The sequence below is a fragment of the Dermacentor albipictus genome, chromosome 6, assembly GCF_038994185.2.
Source record: "Dermacentor albipictus isolate Rhodes 1998 colony chromosome 6, USDA_Dalb.pri_finalv2, whole genome shotgun sequence".
Classification (NCBI taxonomy): Eukaryota; Metazoa; Arthropoda; class Arachnida; order Ixodida; family Ixodidae; genus Dermacentor; species Dermacentor albipictus.
In genome coordinates, this window is record NC_091826.1 from 41,696,811 (window position 1) to 41,714,900 (window position 18,090).

Genomic DNA, 18,090 nt, shown 5'->3' on the forward strand with positions numbered 1-18,090 from the left:
CGCCAGACTTACGCGTCCAGCGTGCTTCCACAAGAAATCCTCACGTGTCGCAAGGCCTTGAAACGGGGCCACATCTCGCGTATCTTTAGTGCAGCTTTAGCCACGCAACTGCTTCTTCGCTTGATTGCGCGCGCCTCTGTCAGTTGCGCCACGTTGTGTAGGTGCGTACATTCTGTGAAACAAAGACGTAGTAGCCTATATACCGACGTCGCAGGGCTTGTTTCTGTCAGGCAGCCAAATCGCTTTTGCAAACCTATTCCTCCCTTCTATCTTTCTTTCCAATGTTGTCCCACACGGTAATACACGCACGACTGCCCCGCCCGGTCTTTCCGTAACGTAACGGTACGTAGCCATCCAGAAGAAATTGATGCCGTGTCCAAAGCCTAAGGGCGGCACGGAATACAAAAGTAAGTGCCTAATTTTCGGGCAAGGCATACTTGTCTTTTTTTCATTTTCTAACGTCTCTTTTCTTTTTCTTCGCAACCTACCTATTCTTCTAGCCTTGCACCTTCTACCACTTATCATTCCACGGCGTTCCATTTTGTTTCTTTCAGTGAAAGCCTGCGCGCTATTGCACCGAGCATGAAACATGTCTGAAAAAACCTAGTCCGAAGCCTGAGGCCACACAGAGCTGAAAACAAACGGACCGAGGATCTAGTCGTGCAGCTGTCCCAAAAGGCTCTCGGGATATAAAGCCAGAAGCTTCTTTTTCTTTTCTTTTTCTTCTTTCTGCTGCTGAAATGTGCAAAAAAAGTTCATAAGCAGAAGGGACAGGCGTTGTCGTCTGGGAAAGGCTTCTGGAACTTGCTTTTTCACTGAGCCATCTGTCCAGTGTCGTGGCATCGTCTGCATTCTTTTTTTTTTTGCTGCTTGTAAAGGAGGAGAATAAGAAGGAACAGAAGGCAACAACAATGGCTACGAAAAATGAGTAGCTGAGCAAGACTAGAGAGAATGAAGGCAGCTTTAAAAGAACGGGACGGCTTCGGCCACTTCGCACATCGTCTTTCATCGGCGAACTACTCGGACCTGTCGGCCTGGCTGTCTTGGTTTTCGTTACTTTCCATCACTCTGTCGTCTGCTTAGCTTTTCATTTTGCTTTCGCTTCTTTCTGGAATCTGCTTTCGGTGAATACTGTTTTTGTTTGTTCTTATTTCTTATATGCAGCAGGTTTCGATACCGCTTTGCGATTACCATTTTTACGAATATCAATTTATATCCTTCATTCCATCTCTAGTTATTGACTCCTTCATTCTGCACATCACTGTCTTAATATATTGAAAGAGGTTGAGCAGAAATAAAGAAAGTGAAGGGGATTAGCCAGGACTGAGGAAGGACTGAGGACGACAAGGCCACAATTAGTACATGACGGGGGTTGTTGGAGAAGTATAGGAGAGGCCTTTGCCCTGCAGTGGGCGTAGCCAGGCTGATGATGATTATGATGATTACTATTATGATGATTATGATTATGATGAATATGATGATGGTGATAATGAGGAGGAGGAGGAAGGTTCACCACCATGTAGTGATAAAGAAATAAAAAGGGTAGAAAGATAAGATATAATGATGACAGTTAGTGCTTACCGGAGGAATTGACGAACTAGAATGTCCATCGTTCATTTATTAAAACTTCGAAGTTTCGAGTTTTGGATGGTGGTGCAAAAAGCGATGCATAGTAATTTGCCAGATAAGAAGGTGAATACTGATCACCGACGTAGCTAAATGTAACAGGCTTATGTCTGAATCCGGGAAGAAAGTTTCCGTTCGTGTTATCCCTTACAAGGGATATGTCACCAAGGGATCAAAGGATCAAGGGATGGGGAATCAAAGAACAATGGATCGAGTGACAAACTACTCGGACAATTAGTGGAACGGTGCTTCTCGCAACAGCCAGGTTTAAGCTTAAGCATCCGTAGATTTGTTATTAGGTACGCTTCGAAAACCGCCACTCTGAACAAAAAAAAAAAAGCAACGCATTTTAGAAGTGGTCTCTCTGAAGCAATTTCCCCGACTTGTGTATCATCGTCATCATCACAACCTTGACAGCAGCAGCCTAGGTTATGTCAACTGCAGGGGGAAGCTGTTTAAGTGCATTCTGTAATAGGTGGTGTCGACGTGTTTCCCGTGCTTGCAAATCGCAAAAAACATTTATTTATTTATTTATTTATTTATTTATTTATTTATTTATTTATTTATTTATTTATTTATTTATTCGTTTATCTATTTACATTACCTTCAAGGCACATTGGGCGTTATAAAGGGGATTGGTAGAATGTATGTAAAAAAAACATCAGTAACAACAAAGCATTACCACGAAAACGAAAAATTCCTAAAATATTTTGCAGACTTAGCGCGCGACAAGGTCACTCAAATAAAGCAAATAGAAAACAGCAAACGCCAAACACAGTATTAGTGAAGATATTGTTAGTCAACTAGTGCTAGATATGTAGTCATTAATGCCAACCTTAAAAATCATTGTCTTCAATGCAGGTGATTGACGAGGGAAGGTTGTTCCACTCGATACATATTTTGGGCAAAAAGGAGTCAAACAATCAATTTATTCGGCTAAAGAGAACTGTGACTTTTTGCTGGTGATAGATTCTGGAAGGCACATAAGTTCGTTATTTTAGAAGTTCTTGCTTTATCAGTTTGTTCAAAAAGAAAATTTTGCAGGATAAACAGAGGCTAAGTATTTTTCGTCTAATTTGTAAATTGTAAATTTTATTTACGCTGACATCTATCTATCTATCCATCTATCCAACCATCCACCTATACATCCAACCATCCACCTATACATCCATCTATCCATCTATCCATCCATCCATCTATCCATCCATCCATCATCTATCCATCCATCCATCCATCATCTATCTATCTATCTATCTATCTATCTATCTATCTATCTATCTATCTATCTATCTATCTATCTATCTATCTATCTATCTATCTATCTATCTATCTATCTATCTATCTATCTATCTATCTATCTATCTATCTATCTATCTATCTATCTATCTATCTATCTATCTATCTATCTATCTATCTATCTATCTATCTATCTATCTATCTATCTATCTATCTATCTATCTATCTATCTATCTATCTATCTATCTATCTATCTATCTATCTATCTATCTATCTATCTATCTATCTATCTATCTATCTATCTATCTATCTCACCGACCAATAATTTAGAAACTACTTGGCCGCCATCCAGGGTGCTACGAACCAACAAAGTCAGAAATCAAACTCTACCAGTTCGTTCTTTCGGTGGCTTGCCGTACACGTAAGCTACGCTAAACACACACACGCCCCTCCCTCCCCCCTTGCAACCCTCTACTCAAAGAAGAAAAGAAGAATGAGGCCTTTCGAGGCTTCTCGTGTGTTAACGTTTCTCTCATTTAGGCTGCACTTGCACAACACACCCGTTGGTCCACGCACGAGATTTATGGGCTCCGCTTATGGTCCGTTGTGCAGACGCCGAAAACAAGCGAGCCGTGCTACTTTCGGAGCAAACTGCACACACATGAACACACACACGTGCGTGCGACGCAACCTCCTCTTTGAGCTGTTTGTTTACTAGCCTGTTAGCCGCGGTACACGGCTTGCCATTTATCCAGCTCCCGAGATTAAAGAACAAACAAAGCCTCGTCCGTGACCACATAGTCGCTCAGGCGAGCCTGGCCCGCCCGCTGGGAGCGCCATCTGCTCGGCTAGGCCGTAAACTAATTCGGTGCGATCAGATAAAGAAAAAAAAAGAGAGGCTAGGCCAGTGTAGCAAAGTCGGGCCAGTTTGTGTGTGTGGACCTACGCACAAAGGCGGGGTTTGTGCGCGCGTGTGCAGGCGGTGGTTATGACGTCTACATATGACACCTACATCGTAACACATCAGGTGTCATAAAAGGGTGCCGCGTGTAGCTGTCTATTACCCTTTGTAGATGACTGCTAGTAATCAGGTTGGAAGCTCAGAAATACAGCCATAGCTTGGTGGTAGTTGGTCACCGGCTGCTGCCGCGTCAGATGACCCATCAGCGACGACGAGCAAGCGCGAACGATGTGACTTATATTTCAGGACGCCCTTAAAGACTTCGTGTCAGGGGCTGTCCCTCTTAATGCCCGCGCGAATGACTCGTGATTGCTCATCGCTGTTTCGCCGAGCAAGCTCGAGCTACTATAAGTGACAGTGGAGGCATTTGTCGTCTCTCTGTGACCAAAATAGTAGAACAGAAGAACTCACGATAGTGTCACAAGCATATGGCTCATAATTAGAGCGAGTGATTCAATCTGGAGAATAGCTTGTGCTTTTTGTGGATGGAACTACGACCTGTGCAACACTTCTCTGTGTATGTGCTGGGGGACAACTCCCATAAAATAAAAATAACAAAAAATATGGCAGGTGCAGAAGCTGAATTGTGAAATTTGCTCTTTGCACTGACGGTTGATACTAACGTACATAGGCCGGCAAACTCACTCATCAGTCGGCTATCTCACGCTCTCTCAGAATCTAATTGACTCGTGAGTCTGAGAGTGAGCCCGGCTGAATAATGAAATTTTGGGGTTTTAATTGCCAAAACCGCGATACGATTATGAGGCACGTCGTAGTGGTTGACTGCGGATTAATTTTGGCCACCTTGGTTTCTTGGACGGTAATGCACCCAATGCAGGTTAGACAAATACTTTCTTTTTTTTCAGTTCTCACCCATTTAAATGCAGCCGAAGCTCACAGGATTGGATTCCGCACTTTCGGTCTTATCAGTGCAAATCCAAAGCAACGAAGTTACCACGGCGGAGCCCAGGTGAGTAGAATTTTTGTGAGGCTAAGTTCGGGTGAGCTCTGAGCAAAAGTATATTTCATGAGGGAGTCTTAGAAAGTTCTGTTCATTTTGCAGACATAAAACAAACAATAAAGAAATCGGTAAAGTCGCGGTCATGGCGGCATCGTTATACGCCACGCAGTGTACATCGGATGAGCGCAATAAAAAACAAGAAAAAAAATGAAAGGAAGGGTCAACGAAGTATGGACGCTATAGAAGGCATAGTCGACGCACGTAGTGGTTCAAGTGATTCGATGACTAAATGGTGATTATATTTCTTCATTCTTCTGTCTTTCTTTCCTTCTTGTTTATTCACTCATTTTGGATTCATTTGTATCGTATTTGATGCGCACTTGCATCGAATGTCCTTTCTTTAGCGTCGGCACCTGTTTGGCAGTTTCATATTTTATTTTTTATTTTTAGGCGTAGAGTCATGCCCGCTAAAGAATTGCAGAAGATAGTGTCTATTACTCTTCACGCACACACAAACTCTCTCTTTTTTTGGCCAGGCGGGCTGATCATGGAGATAGTGCAGACAATGGCACAATGTGGTTACTTTTCGACTGTATATGTTACCGTTATATCGCAGCGTTAATATTCCCCACTCTGCGACAAATTCTTAAATCTTGTGGGCACTGCTGAAGCAGGCTTCCAGACGCTATTTTCTCGCTCGATTCCTGTTTGGTCGAAGCAAACTCGCTGCGTTTCCCAAAACTGTACCGTAGGGTGGCTTTGCCTCATATCAACTCTATATACGGCGGTGCATCCTCAACAGGGGTATAGTGCAATGCGTGTAATTTTCGAATATTTTGGTGCTAAATACGCCCGTGTGGTTCGTTTTGCCTATTCACCGAGTAACTCTCGCATTGTGCTCGTTCAGACCTATATGTTGATTCCTCTTTGCGACTTGCTACAGCGCTCTAGAGGCGCAAAATAGGTGCTTGCTTTGTGTTTTCTGCTGCAAGTGGTTACAAGACACCCAGATCCCCGATACGCCAAATCCGTGTGAAATATGTTAAACAGACTGCCCTAAAAAAATATCAGGGAAACGGGAATACCCAGCCGTCTGGCCCATTGTTGTCCAGTGCGGAGTCCGACGATACCTGCTTTCATGAATCGTGATTCGATTTAACGTTGGCGATGCAGCTTTCGCTTGAACAATTTCGGGCCATGACGGAAGGAAAAAAATGGCTGTGGCTTAGGTAAGGTTAAGCCCAGGATGCGAAGCATACTAGCCTTTATTTTAGTTGTTGAACCACTGTTTAGCCTGGTGAACTGCTGTTGCTTGGCTATATTTGGTTCGGCTAGACGAAGAAACAACTCATGCATTACTGCTTCGCCTTCAAGAGTGGAACGCAGCAGCGTTCCCGTCGACCCGCCAAGGGGTGTAAGACAATGGGCTACAGGGCAGCGACTACGCGCCCCGCATTGGACGCGTTGAGCGTCGAGCAAAGCAGCGTTCGGCGAAGCAACGAAATGTGCGCCTGAGCAAGAGACGCACGCCTTAGAAACAGCTCGTTTCTAAGGCAAAAGCGCATTCACTAGAGGCGCTTTTGTACCGCTTTGAAGCATCGTACTCGTGGCTCAGTGGTAGCGTCTCCGTCCCACACTCCGGAGACCCTGGTTCGATTCCCACCCAGCCCGTCTTGCAAGAGTTGAGCCAAAGCCACTTCTCCTCTGTCGTGACGTCACGGTGTCACGTGGTTTCAAGGCGACACCGCCGCGCCTGAGGAGCTGGGTTGAGCTCTCGTAATATGCTTCGCATAAAATAAATTTAGGAGGCAGCCTCACACAAGGCAGCTAGCCTCGGCAAGCCCACCCCATCTGACGGCGCACACCACCTTCTCTTAGGGGCCTATTTGCGCGATCACTCTTGGGGCGTAGGGACTCCATAGTTGCCGGACCTTTTCAAGACACTGTTTGGTACGCGGTAGCTCTTAGTGGTTCCCTCGTTACATATCGACTTTCGCAGCGCGCTCTCCCGTCTACTCTCTCGTGCTCTCCGCGTGGTCAGCAGCTATATATTACCGCTTGCGTATCACGGGGTGAGGGCCTGTGTCCAATGAGAATTTCATGTATAGTTTTATCACTAGGCTTCAAGATGTTCACGTGATTCTCCCACTTATTGTTTTTTTCGTGTTGCTTTCCTCCGTGTTTGGTGCTCTCGTTCAGCACGATTGACAGCAAATATGATTGTGAGCAGTGCCACTGCAGGCGTGGCGCATCTGAACTAATGACACATACTGTTATAGGCAACACTACTGTTGACGTTGGGTGGCCGACCAGGGCGTTAAATTTTGAACACCTAGCCTGGTGTCCAACAACTAAAAAGTAAAACAGCAAGCTAGTAATTCTGCACCGTTATCGCTAATCGTGGTTAGAAAAGAGGCATTGTGCACAGTAAATTGTTCTTTTTTCACAAATTTGGCAGTGCAACATTTGCCTACGAGCGTGGCCTTCATACTTTATCGGGCCAGAAAGGACAGACTCCCATCATGATTTGCCAAAAACGCACGCATGCGTCCACGCACGCTTAGCCTTTGTAATCTCTCTGGGCGTGCTACATCTTAGTCTCGTATGAAGCTCTATCGTACGAAGTCTCGTATGGAGCTCTATCGCCCGTTGATAAGATTTTTCGGGCGAGTTGGTTCACAGTGCTTAAGAAAGAATCTGCGCCAAAGAGAGACAAGGACAAGTTAGTATAGATACGAACAAATGCCTTCAGCTTAAAGTTGGCGCTTTTCAATACATTATTAGGTATATCTGTCTTTGGCGAGCATCGTTTCTTAAGCTCTATCATCGAGAGGCGCAGATGCAACACATGAAAGGTTAGGGTCCTCATTGAGAAAAGAAGCTCTAGAATGCTCAACATGCCGGTTCACTTCAAGCAACTGAGGCTGAAGAACCAGGGTCTTGGTCGCCATCTTAGAGGCGGTACAAGTAGGATTGCCGAGTACCCGGAAAGCGTTCTATGATGGTCGTTTTCGGCGATATAGCTTCTAGTGCGCGCTTATTTGCTTGTGAGCGTGATCGGATAACCTTATTGGCTGGTTAAGCACTACGTCGCGCGAAAGCGACAGTGTCTCCCTGAAAGATACCACGCAGAAATACGTCGCCTGATCATTTAACAATTAATTGTTCATGGGTCCAACTCAAGCGAGGCGGTGTTCACAGCAAGGCAAGCTCCTATAATTGTGTCATGACTGTAGCCTAAAAGTACGGGAAAGTTGTGGCCTGTGGCGACACACTTATTGCGTACTACGCGAAGTGAAAGTGCGTCTGACATTTCAAAGATGGCCTTTATTCAGACTGTATAATCCGTACAAGCGTGTGTTGTTCTATAAGTGTATGTGGCATGCATTAGTCTGTGCAACCATTGTGCACATCACACCTCCCACCCAACACCTGGAGTAGCATTCCAGGCGATCAGTCTGGCGTACAACTCCAGCTTTTATTTAAAACAGCATCTCTATCTCCACATTATTAAAGTTTCGCATCCATCCATCCATCTCTATCTCCACAAACTAAGACGACTAAGAGCACTCATGGTACAGCGTTGCCACGAGCGGTCTTAGTCTTATTCTTCTTCTTATTATTATTTTTATTTATTCTTATTTTTATTGGCTGAAATACTTTTAAAATCGATCACAGGTGGTCGCTTGCTAAAACCTCACGTAACGAAAACCTGTTATAGCAATATCGCTTGTGTCTTTTCAACCGTACTACTCAGCCACGTTTACATTAGTAGCATTGTGCAGAGAAAAGAAACCATTTCTGTATGCGCCGCGCGCGAAGACAGTGCGCTTGTTGCGACAAGCGCGATCCAATCGGAGCTCGGTGAGCCTTGCTCGTTGCCTTCAAACAGGTGCAGTTCGGCCGCAGACTTGTTCAACTTAAAACAGCAATAATGGAATTCGAGCGAACGCTACTACTGAATAGTAGGTATACCTTAGCAAACTCGTACTGGTACTCATAGGGGGTCATGAGGCTCACGAATGTCCAATTACTTGCGGAAGTTTCACGCATGCTCGGCTATGGCGCCTCCGCGTTCAAGCACGAATTTTGCAGAAATGGCGCGAAGACACTCGGGCAAACAAGGCGAAGGGATTTCCAACCCATTTGACCAAGGCGCGACGTGTTCCTCTCCATATGAGAGAGAGAGAGAGAGAGAGAGAGAGAGGGAGAGGGGTATTCATTATGAAAGAAAAGCTGAGAAGTCGGCCTGAATCAGTGTTCTGACCTGCTGCTCGGCGCTGGGGGAAGGGGAAAGGGTGTAGAAAGAAAGAATAGAGAAGACGTTGATTATGAGAATGAAGATGGTGCTGAAAACCTCGCACGCTCCAAGACTCTTCGAATTCTCTTGTCCAGTGCACTCTCATGCGAAAATTTGTTGAGAGCCTTCAGACTATCTGGTCCCCACATGAAGCGCAGACGCAATATATTGAAGCACGCGCAGGAGCCCCAACCGTCTGCGAGTGCACTGGGGTCGTGCTGTGTAGGGAAGCCTCGGGCGCCACGTGTAGGGGTTCATTTATTCACCCTAGTTCTCAAACACTCTCTGCAAAAACAAGCGAGCCCAGTACGAATAGGGAGAGATCGTGAGCGTAAAATTAGACCGTAGGACGCCCACTGGCTACAGCATGGACTAGGTATGCGAGCTTTCTAATTCATGCATAAATGCAACTCTTGCTCTTGAACACGGGATTTCTGTACCGTATAATGAAAACACGCCATCTGCAACACACACATGACGTTTCACGAACCCTGCCGCTGCTGCGTCCCTAATACAGCCTACGCATTTTTTTCCCTGTCGAGCTACCTCCCAGGCGTAATACCTAATTTATTGTTCGTTGACGTGGTTGCGTTTAACATACGACAATTTTTTTCTTTGTTACTTATTTCCTTCGTTATTTCTTCTTTTCTTCTGAAAAAAACAATTCTGTGGTTTTACAGGCCAAAACCACGATATGATTATGAGGTACACCGCAGTAGTGCACTCCGGAAATTTCGACCACCTGGGGGTCTTTAATGTGCCCCCAATGCACAGGACACGGGCGTTTTGCATTTCGCCCCCCTATCGAAATGCGGCCGCCGCGGCCGGGATTCGTTCCCGCCACTTCGCGCTTACCAGGGCAACACCTCAGCCGCTAAGCCCCCCCCATGATGGGTTTCTTTCTTTTTCTTTTTTTTTGTTGTTGCATGTCAAGCCGCCATTTAATTTCTTTGTTAATATTTGGTCGTTCCCTACAGCTTAGAGCACCATGTCTCGACTTTGTTGTTGGAATCCATACCGGAAAATATTCTGCCCATGCAGCAAAAAAATAAAAATAAATAATAATAATAATAATAATAATAATAATAATATGTTGTGGCCTGCTTTTCAATGATTTGCTCCGAGACTACTCAGCAGGAAAAGAAAAGGCGCTCGTTTTTTTTTTTCTCTTGAGAGGAAATATCTTCTTTCGTGATCCTCACGATGACTATTCAGCGAAAGCGGGTAGAAGGAACAGGAATAAAAAGGTGGGATTAACGAATAAACAAATGCACAATTGAAGGATTGAAACAAAAGATGAAGAAAGCAACAGAATGAACGTAGGAGAATCATTCTAAAGTTTTGAACCAGTTTGCGGATTTTTTTACGGGCTCATCTGCAAACTTGTTCGCAAGTATTTGTAACAAGCACAAGTAATCTTTTCTTGTGCCTAGCTATCAAGACGTTCGAGAAAAAACAGTAATATACAAGCAAGCGTAAGAGTGACCGTTTCTGGGACAAAACTACTACGTTTTAATGCCCCTTTCTCCGAAGCCTGAACCATCGGCAAACAGAACTTATCCTTGAAAGCACTTCTTGGCCGAAAAGAAACGGCGCCCAAGAAATGAATAAAGAAACGAAAGTCTTAAGGAACAACCGAAAGAAGACACATGAACAAGAAGCGATCAATGGCCAACAAAAGATACGAAACGTAAGTGCAGTACTCTCAAGGAAAGGGGCTCCATTTGAAATCGCCCGCTATCGCTTTCCTTAAAGCAAAGCTTCCGGCGCTGCGCAGGCGTTACTCATCGACCACTTACTTCGATTCTTCGGGCCCCGATCCCGCTAGTGATTCGACGCCCCAACTGCGGGTACGGCGTTTACGTCAGCCACTTCAGTGCACCTGTTCTTCCCTCATTCTATCTCTCTATTCCTTCGTATTTCGATTCTTGATTTCCGCCCGTCTTCGGCGCCTATCCATCGTCTTGCACCATATCGCTTAGCGTCTGCCCAGATGTTTGCGTTGCATCTTGTAGAACCGCTCTTACGCATAAACGCTGCCGGGCCATCACTTGCCTTTTTTTTTCCTTCCTCGTTCTCTTACCTACCTCGTTCCCGTAATTCCTTTTGCTTCCCCACCCCCACCTGAGTCTTTTACGCGAAACACCCAGCTCCCGTGCCGCTTGAAGCCGCCCTCGCGCGCTTGCTACTCGGCTCATCTGTCCCGCGTTCGCACGAGGTCGATGTGCGCATGCGCTCTGAAGAGGCCGGTGCGCTCGCGTTCTTCCGTCTATACCCTCTCCGTTCTTTCTCACGTTCCCACTCTCCCTAGTTCCTTTCCTCCCTTGGGCCTTTCCCTCGCAAGCTCTGCCATCAACGCCGGAAAACATCGGCGCTGCACAACGAAGGCCTCTGAGAGGGCGTTCTGCTCTCGACCGAAGCAGTCGCGTTTCTGGCTTGCGGAGCATCGCCTCAGCTTTTGGCTACGGTCAGGAAAACCTGCCGCTCGCCTGTCGCTTCCTGTTGCTCGTGTTCGCCCTCTCGAAGTCGTTAAAGAAGCCCCACGTTAAAACTCCAGGGCGCTGCTGAAGAGACAAACTGGCAAGTTATTACACTTGCCTGGCAGCTGCGTTATTGTAGCGCTCATAGCGGACGTGTTCGGCAACACAGGTCGTCTGCTGCTTCGCGCAGACGACATCGCGCCGTCTGCTTTTTGCCCACTCTCTCTGGGGATTCACAGAAGCCAACTGTCTTCTGGACTGGGAGAGGCTGTAATTTAGCGTCGACTTGTCCTCATTGCTTTCTCCTCTCATTCTAAATGAATTTCCTGTGTCAAATGGGAACGGGCGAGCCTGCAGTGAGGTAAAACGGTTCTTTCTTACTCGCCATCCCAATGCTATGTTCTCACTTGTGCTCCGTCACATGTTACTGTGTGTACATGTCTTTCTCTGTGCGCCGCATACCTTTTCAAGCTGCGTTTGTGATCTGCACCCCTGACTAGAAGAAGGAAATTTCGTTTGCTGTTTTGAATCCCTACTTAACGAGGACGTTACGGCTTGTGGGAAAATCATCTTCGTGCGGCATCCTCCCCTCACTGGACGAAGACGCTTTTTGGCGCAGCCCTACTGAAAGTGAACAGTACTTTCTTCTGCTATATATGAACATTATTGTGGAGGCCTTTTATTGCCTGTAGTGAGGTGATGCAAGATGTGCTACAGGGTGGTTCATTTGTGAAGCATCTTTGACTTGACTTGACGGGAAAATCTCTACCTGCCCCGCAACGGCGTCTGCACCACATGCACCATGGTTGAGTCATCGTTACGAGCGACAACTTTCGGATTTACACTGCGGATTCTGTGGATACTTCTCCTGTGCCGGAACACCCTAGCCAGACGGGGTAAGTGGTGTGGCCCATTGGTAATGCGAAAAATAGATCGTTGCTGGTTTCGATTTTCTGTTGAAGAGTAGGTTACTGCGTCATTGACGAGTATATGGAAAACTGAAGATGCAAGGAGCACAAGAGAGCTAAGTTTAATGTTTCTTCTTAAAGTAAAACAATCTATGAGGCTAATTTTTTTACACATACGAAGTTATTTATATGCGTTCAGTTACACTGGCATTTCTACCCCTTTTTATGTCGACTGATAATATATACCTAAAGATGGCCTATGGGTGAGTATCGAAAGAAAAGTACCTGAGCAAGTCATGACATGATATATTATTCTTCACTTTGGCCAATGCTTACCCGTTCGGGCACAGGTAAAGCTCGTTATCTTAATAGTTGCGAACTTCTAGAAAATACAGTTCAAGCATCGAATAATAATAATGCCTATACGCCTACAGATTAGGTAAAACGTTTACATTATTCGGCACTGAAAGCACTGCTCACCTTTTTCAATGTGCAACGCTATTGAAAATGGCGAAACACAAAACGCAAGCTCGGCCATAAACTGTAAAAGAGACCTCGCTTACCATTTCAAAACAATTTCTAGAATCTACAGAGAGGCACCTCTGGAGAGGAGCGCCTCCATAGTATGGAAGCGAGGTTGTCGGGAACACAGTTTCGATCAACGTCGTTCAGTTCCAAGAGATGTTAAAGTTGGAATGTACTTGCTTCAGTTATGACGGAGCTAACTATTTCCCAACGCCTGTGTGCCGCCGGAGATGGGTCCCTGAACATTGTTCGGTGGCTTTCGTGTCACTGATTGTATGATTCACTGAACGGGTATCAACCACTCTTACTATAATTCTGTGCTGTTGCACGCGCACTTCTTGTCAAGAACATACGGGCGTCATTGCCTGCGACCCGCAGGTTGGGTGCAGGCTGTGCTTAGAGAGTTGCGGTGGTGTGCCGTAAGATCTACCGCCCTAGGAAAAATAAAAGCAGTCTCGTAGTCACCATCCGGAGGTCTAAAAGGTCAGGAAGCGTCGCGACGAAAGCCTCACCACGCAGCTGCATTTGACAAGGTATGCATTTGACAAAGGCTGTGCCATCCCACGTACGTATCGGCGTGCAATGGCGTGCAAGGCACTCTGTATTCCAGAGCGCTAATAACGGTCAACTCAAGCGCTAACGTATTCAACCAAGTACTTTTGAGGGCTAATTTTCCGAAGGTGGTGTTAAGCAAAGGTTCTAAAGCAAGGATTGTGTGTGTGTGTGTGTGTGTGTGTGTGTGTGTGTGTGTGTGTGTGCGCGTGTGTGTGTGTGTGTGTGCGCGCGTGTGCGTGTGTGTGTGTGTGTGTGTGTGTGTGTGTGTGTGTGTGTGCGCGTGTGCGTGTGCGCGTGTGTGTGTGGACATTCCTGACCACGGATGCTGGGTCCTGCTGCTGTGTTTCCCGAGTTGCTCACACTCAAACGTGTTGAATTACTTGCCGGATGGCGAGATTCGAACCTGAGTATTTGAAGAACACTTTATCAGCATCAGCTGATTTAGGTGTTTTCCTTTCTTTTCCTTGTTGAGCCGTCCATTTAAATATTTTAAATACTTTACGCCAGCGATGGTTATGGATACGGTCCCCAAAAACTTATCTGAAAGCACTCTGGGGTGAAAGCTGGTCTAAAGCTGTTGTGAGAGAGAAGTCCTAGACGTCAAATCGAGGAGAGGGGCACAACAGCTGCTCGGCATTTTCCTGGCCTCCGCAAGAGTCGCACATCAGTCTATCGTTAACTTCAATACGAAAAGCGCAGGCTTTAGAAGGTCCTTTGCATATTGGTCAGCACATACGAAGCCTCTTAACTACGCTGCAGTTGCCGATACAAGCCAAGTTTGAAAGTGAAAATGTCTCCAAGCATGTCAAGCACTCATAGGCGTACTACCAGGTTAAACGCCAGCGATCAAGCAGTCGTTGCTTCGCTCCACATGGTAGGTGCTCTCAGGACAACCGCGTTTTGACATACAGACCGTGGGAAAAAGGTAGTGCACTTGCAATAACAAACGTATCACTATAACGGAAGAACCTTTGGTGCAGAAAACATGCAAACAATTATTGTTTTATGAAGGCCTGCTTTGTTTGCGTGTCTTAGAACGGCATCAATGTGTCCAGAACGATCCCACCTCTTTTAAACCACAATTCCTAAACAGAGCAGTAGCGAGTACAAACTTTTATATTTTATCTTTAGAATAAATACCATCAACTTCTACGTCTTTTTAGCACGAAGCACCAATAGCTGAAGTTACCGATGGTATGTTTTTTGGTACGTGCTTTGCTTTCTTCTGCACTTACGTTCACATTTGATCTAACTGGTATGGTTCTACTATTCGAAGTAAACCGTGGCATTTGCGATGAGGATCAAGAAAGAAGACACGGCAAGCACACTCTTTTAGATGTATACGTGGAGCCTTATGTGGCAGTGGGGATTGGCCAAGAATCAGGTAGTGCACAAAAAAAAATTAAGATTATGTTATACAGATCGCCACTAAATTAACCGCTTATTGATAATAACTAGGCTATACTCTAAAGAACTAGGAGTTGTAGAATGTGTAAGTAAATATTCTTTATAGGGGCCGTATATAACACGTGGGGCGTACATATCCTGTTCTGATCAAAGCCTAAAGTTTGGTGCGCCATATTGTCCAAGAACGCTATACCAGAATTATTCTACTAAAACAACAACTGTTGGTTCGAAACGCCTGCCCGCCTACACACGGCACAATTACGGACAATGCAAGCTTCATAGCAGCATTGGTGTCCCCGGTGTCCCCGCTGCCGTGCACAACACACTATGTTAAGCTCCATCGCTGTACGTATGTTATTTGTTCTAATGAACTGCTCATTTCTACAATGCCTCCAGGCTGTGAAATGATTTAGCTACATAAATTAGTTATTTAAGTATTGTTCTAATAATGTGCCTATTCTCAACTATCGGTTGCTTTCATTTTAAAGTGTAAAGCAGCAGCATACGAATAGCATATAATAAACATTTATATTATGAGTGCTCTCATGTGTTTGCCTTCTAGTCCTACCTCGTCAGTGCTCCTAAATGTCATGTCACTCCTGCATATGTCTGCCTTGAAGCCTCGATGCATAAAAATCTCAATTTCCTTTTTTTTTTCGTGTTGGCGTATCTACCGTTACATTCGCATTTTCTAGGCTTTGCCAAAACTTGGCTAATTTCGCGGGTTTCATTTTTTCTATATTTCTTTTTTTTTTACGAAACCTGGACACCAAATGCAGCTGAATCCGCGGCCCGCGGACCGCAGGAAATACGGAAGCGAAAAAAAAAAATGAGCCTAACGGGCGCGCCGCCGTCTGATTTTGAATGCCGCTTCCCTGATTGCGCGAATTCAGAGAAGCCCTATACTCCGACTCCCCAACTCCCGGAAGCCATATTATATAGGCCTTACACGAGACGCCACCGAAAATGCGTCGAAACGAGCCGTAGAAGTTCACACAAAGAAGGGCGAACTGTAAGAATAGAGTCCCTCAGTGAATGCGCCAAATAAAGTACGCTCGAAACTTCTTTTCAATAGGTCTGCACCATCGGCAATGCAGAAAAATAAAGAAGGGGGGTGGGAGGGAGGTGATGATGAAAGCACTTTACATTAAGGAACAAAAGGGCGTCTACTTGAAATGCAATACGGAAACGCATTAAGGAGAATGTCGGTGGCGACTACGTAAAAAAAAGAAAAGTTAATTCAAAGCTGAGGTACATAATAAAATCGACAAAAATAAAAACTGAAAGTAAGAGAAGGAGATTCTTACAACCACTGTTCTCTGCCAAGTACAGTTTGCAGTCAGTACGATTATTCACCAGAGCATAAGCCGTGCCCAAAACTGGCCCCTTTCGGTCTGCTGCTCTTAAATGTAAAGCTCGATTTGCAGCAAGAGAGCCTGCAAAGATAGATGTGGCCTGTAGTCAGTTTAACTATGAGCGTGCCCATATACGTATTACGAGTCCTGTGGGACAGAAAATCTAAGCCGCGGAGACTGTCCTGTTGAAAGCACATGCAACAGACCATCACGTCCTGCTTCATAATTTCAACTACGACTGGCACATTCATTAGCAGTGAGGGCTAAGGAATCAGATAAGCCCACTTCTGTATTAGGAATGCGCTCAACGACAGTCTCTCGAGCACCCTGCGCCTAAACCTCTGTGGGTTATTCTTCCGTTCCATTACGTCAAGTGGTCCGTTATGCCTTCCGAGTAGGATGAGTCAGCCAGAGGTTTTGAGTGCGGCGTTTGTGGAGAGTAGGGCACCCTGTCTTCTCGCGTGACATCATGGATAGAAGCCCCGCAGTAGTTATGTCACTGCTGGATTGGGGCCCCTGTGGCCGTGGCAGATCAGCGCAAAAAGATAGCGGACGTAACGGCAAGATACTGAATCATCAGTGAGCTTGAACAACAAAGTTGCTTGTCATCCTTTCGGGAGGGCACATTCTCAACAGCAGATGTGTGCGGGGTCCCCACTAACGTTTAGGCCAAACTGTGCAGCGAAAGAAAGAATAAAAGAAACACGATGCGAGATACAATTTTAAGATGTACGGTCTTCTGTCGACAGAGACCCGACCGAACACCGCAGGCTTTAGAATTGTATCTGCCAGTGTGGTGGTAAATTCTTTTTCTTTTTTCATTCGTTGAATGGTTTGGCTAACGTTAAGCAGGCACACACGATTTGTGGAACAAGCACTTCCGTATGCAGCGCGGGTGCGCTAGTTCCTCCGATTAGACTAGGCTACTTACATTTGGCCCCTTACACTTACATTCGAAACGATATATATATATATATATATATATATATATATATATATATATATATATATATATATATATATATATATATATATATATGAGCAAAATAGAATTCTGTTCTTTTTTTTCTTTTTTGTTTTTACAGAATGATGAGCTTAAAGGCTTATATTTGTTGGAGAGTGGCCATTACGGTATGCGCATGGTATTTTGCTACCTGATTCCGCAGTGAACTGTAGGCGAGTCGGCAAAGGGCACCTCTGCAGGAGCAATATATACGCCGACTCGATTGATCAGCGACGTCCTGTGCCGAGCCAATTCGAGCGATGACGTAGTTTCCGGGAAACAGTAGTCCGCGGGAGAAACCTCGAGAAGAAGCCCGCTCCTGCGGTAAAAGCGCAGCCCTTGTACACGAGTGCCTACAGCACTTCTTTTCCATTTCTCTCCTTCTCTCCCCTCCTACTTTTCTTTTTCCTTTTTTCTTTTAGCAACTGGTGCCCGACTGCACGTTTTGCCACCGGGCACTGCTATGCGAGGAGTTTTCTAATCAACGAAGAGCAACTCGCGCGGCACGAGCGTAAGCGAAGCGCACTGACGCGCGAGCGTGTTACTACTACCTGTCTCCGGGAGTCATTCGGGGTCCGCTAACGGCCACCGTGTCCGAGCGAACGAGGAACACGGCCGGTTTGGTGGCAAACTCGGCCGTGTTGAATCATTAACGACCCTAACACATGCACGCGCGGACACGGCGGGAAAGAAAAAGGGTTAGAAATGGAGTCACTCCAAGCGTGACCACGTGGTGGTGACGGCCAAAGCCGGGACGGCGAGGGCTGCCGAGA

The 18,090-nt window shown here is 45.6% G+C and overlaps 1 protein-coding gene across 1 annotated transcript in view; it reads left to right on the top strand.

Moving 5' to 3' along the window:
• The first annotated feature begins 306 nt into the window (after nucleotides 1-306).
• The window catches only part of LOC135920722 (adhesion G protein-coupled receptor E1-like), a 506,714-nt gene continuing 488,930 nt past the window's right edge, over nucleotides 307-18,090 (top strand). Inside the window, exon 1 of the mRNA XM_070540398.1 lies at nucleotides 307-407. Within this exon, the coding sequence (XP_070396499.1) occupies nucleotides 368-407 (40 nt within the window). The 5' untranslated portion in view covers nucleotides 307-367. The remainder of the gene's footprint in view (nucleotides 408-18,090) is intronic.